This window comes from Garra rufa, chromosome 19 (assembly GCF_049309525.1).
Source record: "Garra rufa chromosome 19, GarRuf1.0, whole genome shotgun sequence".
Lineage (NCBI taxonomy): Eukaryota > Metazoa > Chordata > Actinopteri > Cypriniformes > Cyprinidae > Garra > Garra rufa.
The window spans coordinates 9378407-9391487 of record NC_133379.1 but is presented as its reverse complement, the minus strand read 5'-3'; the positions used below and the strand labels follow the sequence as shown (position 1 = coordinate 9391487).

At 33.0% G+C, this 13081-nt stretch overlaps 1 protein-coding gene across 1 annotated transcript; it reads right to left on the bottom strand.

The window, feature by feature from the left end:
• Positions 1–471: 471 nt before the first annotated feature.
• On the bottom strand, positions 472–10183 carry plac8l1 (PLAC8 like 1). Its single transcript, XM_073825194.1, has 5 exons — positions 9949–10183; positions 9521–9569; positions 9200–9383; positions 4128–4264; positions 472–1023 (listed from the first exon to the last, which is right to left on the bottom strand). Exons 3-5 carry the CDS (start codon positions 9375–9377, stop codon positions 892–894), a joined length of 447 nt encoding a protein of 148 aa, XP_073681295.1. The 5' UTR covers positions 9378–9383; positions 9521–9569; positions 9949–10183; the 3' UTR covers positions 472–891.
• Positions 10184–13081: the final 2898 nt, after the last annotated feature.

The following is a 13081-nucleotide window of genomic DNA, read 5'->3' as shown; positions in this document are numbered from 1 at the left end:
TGAGCATTTAATGCATTAATACAATAAGCTTTGAATGAAGCAACTAAATGTTTCTTCGTTACTAGTTCTGAAGTGATGTTTTCGAATTAGTAACGGAGGCTTGGGCTCAGCTGTTAAACTGTTTGAATCCGTGGCTGAAGGAAGTAGTTTGCACAAAAGATACTCCATTGTTTTTGCTTATGTATTTACACACTCATGCCATCAAACTGTTGTAAAAACGCAATATTAGCAGCAGTGTGATATGGCAGTGTATGGACACGCTTTAATTACCTAAGACTGAATCACAGCCGTGCCGATATACAGCTATATCGCACAGCTACGATAAAGTGTGATAATGTGCATATATATAGTGTAAATATATAAAATAAAACAAATATTTCAAATACATATTATATATATTGTTAAATGAATACATAAAAATAATGTAAAGTTTAGTAGATTAAGTAAATCTGACAACATTAGGTTATTTTTATAAGACTTTATTTTAGATGAAATGAGAGATGCGGTGTCATACCATATTAGTTTTGACTTTTTAAAACAGTTAAGAAAAGAGACACAATCCAGACTGAATCCATGTAGCGAAACCTATGTATGTATATGTACCGTGAGAGAGCAATCAGAAATCAAAGCATACACAGTCCCAGAAGCCATCAGAAACCTCTTCTCCACTCATCCGTCTCTCCACCCATCTGTCATTCCATCTCTCCGTCAGTTTGAAATGTCAACGGCATCAATCTTCAAGCAGAGAGTTACTGATATGTCTAACCCTGTGTGAAGTTCAGGACCCCGGGTAATAAACATCCTGACAGCTGAGACGGCCCTTCAGTCTTTTAGCATCACCAAAAACACGGATGAGAAGAAAATCTGAGCTGTGTACACACAGGCTGTGTCTCAAGAGCTCTCCAGCGCTGTAGAAACGGTGTAGATCTGTGTCTTCAGCCGCTTCTTCATCTCTCTGATCATTTGACAGAGGGCCAGAGGGTAGCAGCAATATACCGTAGTCCAGTCCTCACACACGCTGCCCTAGAGACACACACAGGACACTCTAATGTATTCTTAATGTAATATAGCCAGACAAATTAGAGTTTGAAGATTGCTAAGTAAGGATACGTTTCCCTGATATTGATTTAACACCCTCACCCAAGTCAAGGAATCTAGTTATGGAATTTAATTTAAGGAATCTTCATCTAACTGTCAAATACTGGATGTGTTTTACTTCTCAGCGCAAGAACGCTATGACAAGATAAATCTCTACACCTAAAGGAAATATTGTAAAACACTTCTTTTTCAGGTCACCATAATCCATTGTTCAGCGGAAACTCCAGTCTATAATATATGACTTGAGTTGTTGGTTTACACTTTAACAGGAATTGTCTGGCAGGCACATCCATCTTAGATTCCCAGGAAATTTTGCTATTTATGAAAATGATATACTCATGCTATTTTGTATTAAAAAGTTTTTTTTTTTTTTTTTTGTTACATTACACTACATTATTTCAGACTCACAGACTAAGTTTAGAATATATACTTATTAACTAAATAGATAATGGGTAATTAAGTATAAAAACTGAATAAAAACATACCTTTTTGTTAATTTCTGTATCATTTAGTCAAAAATAAATAAAACTTTTTAATAAAAAAAAAAATAAAAAAAATTTATTGTTATGGGGTTGAGTGTCAGTGCAAAAGGCTGTATAATTGTCTAAATGACTATTAAATATTGTTACTTAATACCTGAGGCTTTTTATTTACTAAAACCTTTAATTAAAAAAAATAAATAAATAAATAAAAAATCTTACATTTCTCATTTCTGTTAGTTTGACTTAAAGTAATAACAGAAACTGTTACAAAATAAACTAAAATTTTCTTACATGCATAAAACATTTTTTCTCCTTAAGCAGTGAATGCATGGTATATTAATTACAATAAAAGTATGTTGATAGGACAAACTGTTGATAGGACAAGCTGCTGAGACTCGAACGCGCAACCTTCGGGTTACAAGTCCGACTCTCTAACCATGTACAGCGATTTTCATGTTGATAGGACAAATGGTTGCATAAAGTAATTTTTATGGGTTTTCCCTCAAATAGCACCACCAAGTAGCTAAGCTCTGTGATGTTGTTCCTGTGATTTCACATTGAACTCTTGCATACGGTGTTCTTTTACATACGAGTTTGGTGAAGATATCTCATTCCGTTCAGGAGTTTTACTTACATTTTATGAAAAACCTAGGAATAGTTTGCAAAAATACAGTCAAGCCCGAAATTATTCATACCCCTGGCAAATTCTGACTTAACGTTAATTTTATTCAACCAGCAATTTTTTTTTTTTTTTTATTAGAAATGACACAGACGTTTCCCAGAAGATAAGACGGTGTACAAGAGGCATCATTATGGAAAAAAATTATTACTCATCTTTTATTTACATTTGAACAAAAAGTGGCATGTCCAAAATTATTCATACACTTCTTAATTATCAACAGAAAAGCCTTTGGCTATTATAGCATTAAAACCCTTCCTATAATTGCTGACCAGCTTTTTGCATGTCTCCACTGGTATTTTTGCCCATTCATCTTTAGCGATGAGCTCCAACTCTTTCAGGTTGGAGGGTCTTCTTGCCATCACCCTGATCTTTAGCTCCCTCCACAGATTCTCAATTGGATTTAAGTCAGGACTCTGGCTGGGCTACTGCAAAACGTTAATGTTTACTATAATGTAAACTATTTCTTCACCACTTTTGCTGCGTGTTTTGGGTCGATGTCGTGCTGAAATGTCCACTGGTGCCCGAGGCCAAGTTTCTTTGCAGACTGCCTGATGTTGTTGTTGAGAATTTTGATGTATTGCTCCTTTTTCATGGTGCCGTTTACTGTGATTAGTTTCCCTGGTGCACTGGCTGAAAACACTCCCAAAACATTAGGTTCCCACCACCATGTTTGACAGTGGGGATGGTGTTCTTAGGGTTAAAGGCTTCTCCTTTTTTACGCCAAATGAAGGCTACATCATTGTGGCCAAACAATTCAATTTTTGTTTCATCTGACCATAAAACAGAAGACCAGAAGTCTTCTTCTTTGTCCAGATGAGCATTTGCAAAAGCCAAACAGGCTTTTGTGTGCCTTATCTGGAGAAGTGGTGTCCTCCTTGGTCTGCGTCCGTGGAACCCAGTGGTGTGCAGTATCTGTTGGACTGTCTGCCTTGAGATGTTGCCACCAGCAGAGCCCAGATTCATCAGGATGGCCTTGGTGGTGATCCTTGGATTTTTTTTTTACCTCTCTCACTATCCTCCTGGCCAGCACAGGTGTCACTTTTGGCTTCCAACCACATCCTCTGAGATTTTTCACAGTGTGGAACGTCTCGTATTTTTTAATAATACTTTGCACTGTAGCCACTGGAACTTCAAAACATTTAGATATGGTCTTATAGCCCTTTCCTGACTTGTGAGCAACCACAATGCGCAGCTGCAGGTCCTCAGTGAGCTCCTTTGTCTTAGCCATGACTGTCCACAAACCAACAGCAGAAAGCTTCTGTTTTTCACCTGTTGATTTGATTAAAACAGCTGTTCCCAATGGATCAGGGTAATTAGGATGCTTTAGAACAGCTTGGACTATTTGGAATGGTATAGAACTTTGGTTTTTCCCATAGACTGTGACAGTTTGCAAAGGGTATGAACAATTTTGGACATGGCACTTTTTGTTCAAATGTAAATAAAAGCTGAGAAATATTTTTTTCCACAATGATGCCTCTTGTACATCGTCTTATTATCTTTTGGGAGAAGCCTGTGTCATTTCTGGTCAAAAAATAAAAAAATAAAAAAACTTGCTGATTGAATAAAAGTAACTTCAAGTCAGAATTTGCCAGGGGTATGAATAATTTCGGGCTTGACTGTAGGTTTAAAAAAAAAAAAATACCCGAAATTTCTGAGATTTCATACTTTTGATCGCTGTAGCGCCCCATCAGGCCGATTATGGTGAGCCTTGGTAACGTTGTAGGTGGTGTAAATTATAGTAATAAATTATCAATTTCCTGATTTCTGTAACATTTTTGGTAGAACTGAAAATTCTAAAAAGTCTCTTGTAAGTTTCCAGCATGAAACTGCTTTTTTTTTTTTTTACATTACTGCTGAATCCTTACCCTGATTTTAAAGCGCTCTCGAATGCCCACCCTCATGGCAAACGTGGAGCCAGGCAGCAAAGGCAGACACATGCATTCTCCATACTGATGAGCCAGACTCAGGTCCAAACAACACGGAACAAACGCACCCATCAGACCTGCACAGAAGAGGAAATAGATGTTGTGAAACCTAAGTTGGGATCTGCAACATGAGCTTATCTGCAATTAGTTTAAAACTGATCAACCGCAAAGAGGATTCATTTCTGATAAATATGGCTTTGAAAAATAAATCAGTGCCTTTAGATAAAAGCAGATTTTTGTTTTATGCCCAGGTTTACCTTCAATTAATCAAAAAAATAATTAACAATTTATAATCATCAAGGAATGTCATTAACTTCTAACAATAAACCGCTGGATTAGAAAACAACAGTAATTACTTCATGCTTGTAATGAATGCTTAGTAATACATGGTGGAGTATAAGCCATCAAATAACTGCAATTCAAAGAGTTATTTTTTAAGCAATTCATGTAATTCAAGTAATTATGTGATTTGTGAAGTATATAATCTGAGGGTGCAGGATACTCTATATCTTTTAGATAAATTTAGTCATGGTTAATTGTAGCTAACTACAGTTTGAATTGAATACAATATTAAAGTATTTTAGGAGACATTTTATAATCAACAATGTGATCAAGAAATCTAATAAAAATAACTTTAGTTTAGGGACCAGTTCTTATTATTAACTAGTTGCTTATAAGCATGCATATTACTAGCACATATTAATGTCTTATTCTGCATAATCATGTTTTAGATCTCTAATCCTACACAATACCTAAATTTAACAACTACCTTACTATTATAAAGCAGCAAATTAGGAGTTTATTGAGGCAAAAGTCATAGTTAATAGCTAGTTAATCGTGAGAACTGGCCCCCAAACCATAGTGCCACCATAAAAACTTCTAGACTTAGAAACTTGTTTTCTAAACTTTTACACAAGACCACAACTAATAAAAAAAAAAAGTGACGCCAAGGGGCAGTCTTGGTCCCAAAAGATGAAAATATGCAGCTATGGAATTCTGTGTGCAATCTGTCAATAAAGTTCAATCTCAATTACTTGTATAGAGAGGCTGAGGCTTCATGAACAGACTTACAATGAATAAGCCGCTGTGTTGGATTTTCTGAGGCTATAAATATATTAGACCAAATTGCGTCCCACTAGAGTTCCAGCCCGGTTTCAGTATTTTGAAACAGAGAAGGATATTTTCTCTGTTACCAAATAGACTGAAACAAGGCAAAGTCAAATTATTGTCTTAAAACAATGAAAATCCATGAGACACAATCCAGAAATTATCAAAGACTGATTTTTTGCCTAAATAAAAGACACACTAAATAAAATAAAAACATGAATGTGACTTGATATTTTCATAATTGTGACTCGAAATTCCCAGTTTACACCTCTCACAATTTACTAAGAGCTTATGCCAGCACAAACCCTCTTTAGGCAATAAAAATCTACTGTCAGGATTTACTAAAGACCCACAGTGAAAGGCATTTATTTTTTCTGGCTGACCTTATTGCATATGCATTTGTAGGTGTTTTCTTTAAAGACACACAATTTATGGAAGGAGAGTATTTAAATGAATAATGGAAGGTTTTTACACTGAATCATGCAAGGCCATTTTACTGGTATTTTTCACCACTATTTAATAACCAAAAAGCATAACTTAACCTATTTTGAGTCTGTGTTGTTAATAAATGACCTGCGCCTGATTATCATTCTTCAATCTGTGCATTGCCAGTAGACCAACAACAGAATTTTCCACTTCCATCTGTGCTTTTATGGGACTGTGCTCTCATACCAATTTGCCCTGTTTAATAAATCTGGCCCTTTATCTCAGAATGTTATTTCATGTAACAATGCGATTATGTTTTGCAAAATGAGTTTAAATCTTGCAGTTACAACTGACAACATTGCTTTATATCTCACTATGTGACTTTTTCAGAATTGCAAACTTAAATCTCTCCTATCTTTACATCTCACGTTACTTTATGTCACAATGTGATTTCATATCTTGCGAAGTGAGCTTAAGTTTTGCAGTTGAGGCTTTGTTTCATGTACTTCCAACTTTTTAACTCACAATGTGACTGGTTTTCTTCTTGCAACTGTGATTGTTCGCAATTGCAAACTTATATCTCTTCCAATTCGTACTTTGTATCTGAAAATGTTACTTCATGTCACAATGTGACTTCATATCTTGCAAAGTGAGTTGAAGTCTTTAAGTTGAGGCTCTGTTTCTTGTAGTTGTGACTTTATATCTCATAGTGTGACCGTTTCTCACAATTGCGAACTTAGATCTTGCCAGTTTGACTTTAAATTTCAAAATGTTACTTTAAATGTCACATTGCAAGTTTATATCTTGCTAAATGATTAAATTTTGCAGTGGTGACTGATAATATTGCTTTGTATCTTGTAATGTGAATGTTTCATAATTGCAAGCCTTAATCTCTTCCAATTCTTTTCTTATGTCTCGCAATGTTACTACATATATCACAATGCGATTCCATGTTCTGTGAAGTCTTGCAGTTGTGACTTTGTTTCATGTAGTTGCAACTTTTTAACTCACTATGGTTTTTCTAAGTACAACTTATATCTCTTCCAATTTTGACTTTGTATCTCAAAATGTCACCGTTTCTCAAAACTGCAACCTTTTCCTCTTCCAGTTTTGGTTTTAAACCTGTAAAGGTTGCTTTATACCTCAAAATGCAAATTCATATCTTGGAAAAAAGAGTTTAAATCTTGTATTTGCAACTTTTTTCATAGTTGTGACTTTATATCTCACAATGTCACTGTTTCTCACAACTGCAATATCTCTCCTAATTTTTATTTGCTAAAGATTGCTTTATCTGTCAAAATGCGACTTCATATTTTGAAAAATGAGTTTTAATCTTGTATTTGCAACTTTGTTTCTTGTAGTTGCGACTTGTAACTTTTCTTTCATAGTTGTGACTTTATATCTCACAATGTCACTGTTTCTCACAACTGCAATATCTCTCCTAATTTTTATTTGCTAAAGATTGCTTTATCTGTCAAAATGCGACTTCATATTTTGAAAAATGAGTTTTAATCTTGTATTTGCAACTTTGTTTCTTGTAGTTGCGACTTGTAACTTTTCTTTCATAGTTGTGACTTTATATCTCACAATGTCACTGTTTCTCACAACTTCAACCTTATATCTCTCCTAATTTTAATTCTAAACCTCTAAAGGTTGCTTTATCTGTCAAAATGCGACTTCATATTTTGAAAAATGAGTTTAAATCTTGTATTTGCAACTTTGTTTCTTGTAGTAGCGACTACTAACTTTTTTCATAGTTGCAACTTTATATCTCACAATGTCAGTTTCTCACAACTTCAACCTTATATCTCTAATTTTGATTCTAAACCTCTAAAGGTTGCTTTATCTGTAAAAAAGCGATTTCATATTATGAAAAATGAGTTTAAATCTTGTATTTGCAGCTTTGTTTCTTGTAGTTGCGACTTGTAACTTTTCTTTCATACTTGTGACTTTATATCTCACAATGTCACTGTTTCTCACAACTTCAACCTTATATCTCTCCTAATTTTAATTCTAAACCTCTAAAGGTTGCTTTATCTGTCAACATGTGACTTCATATTTTGAAAAATGAGTTTAAATCTTGTATTTGCAACTTTGTTTCTTGTAGTTGCGACTTGTAACTTTTCTTTCATACTTGTGACTTTATATCTCACAATGTCACTGTTTCTCACAACTTCAACCTTATATCTCTCCTAATTTTAATTCTAAACCTCTAAAGGTTGCTTTATCTGTCAACATGTGACTTCATATTTTGAAAAATGAGTTTAAATCTTGTATTTGCAACTTTTTTTCTTGTTGTAGCCACTTGTAACTTTTTTCATAGTTGCAACTTTATATCCTACAATGTCACTGTAGGATAAATCTTGTATTTGCAACTTTGTTTTTTGTAGTAGCCACTTGTAACTTTTTTCAATAGTTGCGACTTTATATCTCACAATGTCACTGTTTCTCACAACTTCAACCTTTCTAATTTTGATTCTAAACCTCTAAAGGTTGCTTTATCTGTAAAAAAGCGATTTCATATTATGAAAAATGAGTTTAAATCTTGTATTTGCAGCTTTGTTTCTTGTAGTTGCGACTTGTAACTTTTCTTTCATACTTGTGACTTTATATCTCAATGTCACTGTTTCTCACAACTTCAACCTTATATCTCTCCTAATTTTAATTCTAAACCTCTAAAGGTTGCTTTATCTGTCAACATGTGACTTCATATTTTGAAAAATGAGTTTAAATCTTGTATTTGCAACTTTTTTTCTTGTTGTAGCCACTTGTAACTTTTTCATAGTTGCAACTTTATATCCTACAATGTCACTGTAGGATAAATCTTGTATTTACAACTTTGTTTCTTGTAGTAGCGACTTGTAACTGTTTTTCATACTTGTGACTTTATATCTTACAATGTCACTGTTTCTCACAACTGCAACGTTATATCTCTCCTAATTTTGATTCTAAACCTCTAAAGGTTGCTTTATACATCAAAATGCAACTTCATATTTTGAAAAATGAGGTTAAATCTTGTATTTGCAACTTTGTTTTTTGTAGTAGCCACTTGTAACTTTTTTTAATAGTTGCGACTTTATATTTCACAATGTCACTGTTTCTCACAACTGCAACCTTATATCTCTCCTAATTTTGATTTTAAACCTCTAAAGATTGCTTTATACGTCAAAATGCGACTTCATATTTTGAAAAATGAGTTTAAATCTTGTATTTGCAACTATGTTTCTTGTAGTAGCGACTACTAACTTTTTTTCATAGTTGCGACTTTATATCTCACAATGTCACTGTTTCTCACAACTTCAACCTTTCTAATTTTGATTCTAAACCTCTAAAGGTTGCTTTATCTGTTAAAATGCAACTTCATATTTTGAAAAATTAGTTTAAATCTTGTATTTGCAACTTTGTTTCTTGTAGTAGCAACTTGTAACTTTATATCTCATAATGGCAATATCAATCCTCTCTAGAGCACTTCCTCTTACATGTACTGGTGTCACTGCACACGTTAAACAGTCCGGTGCTCCAGTCTCCTCCTGTTTGAGTGATAGTGGTCACTGTTGTGGTGGTCACTCCCAGGCCAGGTTGAGTCACAACAGGAAGTTCCATCTTCTCACTACCTGTAGGGTTTGCTTCAGTATCTTTTTCACCAGAACCGTCCATTTGAATCTGAGGAGGATACAAAAAAAGCAATCCTATACAATCCTATAAAAAGGTATAAAAAGAAAGTCCTCATCTGACCTGAAAGTTTGACAGTACTGTGACATTAAACAAATGAAATGCATACTAATGAGGTGAAGACTTACATGGTGAATGTCAAAGTGGCTCAGAACAATCCCTCACGATGACAACAGACTAAAGGAAAAGACAGGGGTGAGTTTCCTATGGTGACAGTGGTGTGTTCTTTCTGATAGCCACTTGGCCAAGAAGCTCTGACAGAAAGCTGCTGTGAGCTGATAAGCCTTCATACACACATACACACACAAAACACATGGGAGACCCACACACAAATGAAAACATCTCTCAAATACTACATCTCAAGTCACAAACAGAAATGTATCACACACAACAGCAGATTTATTTCAGAATTCCTCTCCAATACAATTATACAACATACAAACATACATTTTTGGAACTACAGCCCTAATTATATGTATCCCACCGGTTCATACACAAACAAACACATTAAACAAAAGCTCGCAAATGACATCTCAAATATACAAGAACAACTTACCAGCAATCCAGCCTTTGTGTGTGATGTTACAAATCACCCCAGGAGCAGCAATGCAGAATTGCACGTTCTCTTGAGGTTAATGTCTCGCATCACTTCCTTCTGCACCGCAGCTAACGCATATCAAACTGGGTCACATCCACTAATGAAACATTGAATGTAACTGTCATATGTGGAATGGCTCGCTTACATGTTTGTCACCCAAGTGCATGTAAGCTTCTATCTGAACGTGTTTCTTTGTGGCTGATCTCGTCTCTACTTGCATCCGCCTGTAAAAATGAGGCGTCTTCATATCTGCTACGGCCTGCTTAGCTGGAAAATAGAGTTACATCCCTCATAGCGCTTCCTAGTTGGCACATTTTCAGTGCTATTTGTGTCTGAACTTTTTTTGTTGTTAAACATATGACCTTTAAAGAAAATTTGTATTTTTCTCACTTTAGTCTCAAAATACCATGGATGTTACCATCCAACACATTGAGAGACAATCAAATTAGTGATCAGCCAATATGGTTTGATCAAAGGAACCCTAAAGATGACCTTAAGGTTTTAAAAAAAAAATAAAATAAAATAAATAAAGAATCATATTACTTTTTTTGTATTTATTTACACTGCTATTTAGAAGTTTGGGATCAGTAATATTTTATTGTTATTTTTTTAAAGAATTCTCTTATACTCATGCATTTACTTGACCAAAAATACAGAAAAAAAACTGTAATATTGTGAAATATTATTACAGTTTAAAAAAATGTTTTTCTATTTGAATATATATTAAAATATAATTTATTACGGTGATACAAAGCTGAATTTTCATCAGCCATTACTCCAGTCTTCAGTGTCACATGATTCTTCAGAAATCATTCTTATATGCTGATTTATTACTTTCACTACCAGTGTTGGAAACAGTTGTGCTGCTTATTTATTTTTTACATTTTTTTTTTTTTTTTTTGGAAACAGATAAAAAAAAAAAGATTATTTTTAGGATTCTTGAATAAATGAATAAAAAGAACATATACATATATATATATATATATATATATATATATATATAAAAATACTTTCTAACAGTATAACTCTTTGCTATCACTTTATCAATTTAACACATCCTTGGTGAATAAAAGTATTAATTTCTTACAAAAAAAAAACAACTTTTTAATGGCAGTTTATATAAGAAAATATTCCTATTTTAAATAAATGTTCTTTTTATATTTTATTCATTAAAGAATTCAGAAAAAGTATCACAGGTTCCAAAATATTAAGCAGCACAACTGTTTTCAACATTGATAATAAATCAGCATATCAGAATGAATTCTGAAGCATCATGTGACACTGAAGACTGGAGTAATGATGCTGTAAATTGAGCTTTGCACCACAGAAATAAATGTAAAATATTAAAATTTTTAAAAATATATATATTTTTTTATTTTAAAAAATATATTAACATAGGAAACAGTTATTTTACAATGAAATAATGTTTCACAATATTACTGTTTTTCTGGATTTTTGATCAAATAAATGCAGCCTTGATAAGCATTAGAAACTGTGAACAGGGTAAAAAAACAAAAAAAACCCATAGTTATAACCTTACTCAGTTAATTGATTACATTGTTAATTGCAAAAATTTTTTTGTATTACAAGTTTTCTAAAATGTCAGGTTTTAATATGCAAATGAAGCATTGTTTAATGAAATATGCGCTAATTTGCATACGTTTCTAGTACAAAAATCTAAACAATGGATGAAGTCCGTTTCAAAATTCTTGTTTCATTTTTTTTTTTACATATTAGAGTCAAATGTTTTTACAGAACAAATTTTGGGTCTCTCATTTTGTCACTCCATAATTTAGAAAATACTACAACAGGCAGAAAATGATCAATTTTTTACAGTTTTTTGGGGAATAAAATGTATAAAATCAAGCAAATTATATATGAACAAATCCCTCTGTAAAAACCTTCAGGATATAATCAGGAATAAAAATGTAAAGTTTGGTGTGTGTAAGTGCAACTGAAGTATAGATTTATGGCTCAATCTAAGAGAAAAAAAATAAAATAAAATAAAAATTGAGAAAACGGCCTTTAAAAATATGGATAGTAATTAAAATCTATTGACACAAATAGATAAAGTGCAATAAAAGAAACATTTAACAGTGTCTAACACTAGTCTGAAAAAAGCCCAAAATTTCAAACTTGACAGGTGCATTAAAAAAAAAAAAGTAGTGTTTTTACGTGTAGTGACTCCCCTTAAAAATCCCAAACTTTTGAACGGCAATATCTATTTTAAAATGAAATCTATTCCTGTGATTGCAAATTGTAATTTTCAGCATCCTTACTCCAGTTTTCAGTGTCATATGAGCCTTCAGAAATGATTACAATATGATGATTTGGTACTCAATAAACATTTCTTCTTATGTTATTGTTAAAAAAACAGTGTTGCTTCATATTTATTTAAAATGGAGATATTCTGTTACATTGTACGTGTTTTACTGTTACTTTTGATCAAATTAATGCATCTACCCTCAATAAAAAGTATTAATTTCCTTAAAAAAATAAAAACCTACCGGACACCAAACTCTACTCTTAAAATTGGCACAATGAATAAAAAAATTAATAAAACAAAAAAGAATAAATAATTGCTGGGATATTTTTGCCATAATGACACACAGAAGGTTTCACAGAATGATTCGTATGTATTGAGCTTGATGGGGGCAATAGAAGTGTAAATGTCATCAACAGTCTTTGATGCCACAAAATTTGTCATGAAGATCAAATCATTATTTTTAAGAAAATGTCAGAGCGTAACAGGGTTGAATAGGATAAAAAGGGACAAACAAACCATCTACATTTCATCAGAAAGTGCATGAAGCATTGTAGAAAATTCAGTTAATAAGATGTTGGTAGTATGAGTTCTTGCCTATATTTTTATAAATATAATCCATTAAAATCTAATGGTGATGAATGAATGGTTGAAGCAGATAGAAAAACAGACTAAATTTAAGCTATAGTTTATTTAATCTATCAAATGCTGTGACTAGTTTCAGCATGTGCCATTTTTCTTATTAATTATATCACTAAAAAGTCATGAGGATGAAAATGCCAGCATTTCTTGATAATGACCCTGGCATTTGTGTAGAAAAAAAGGAAA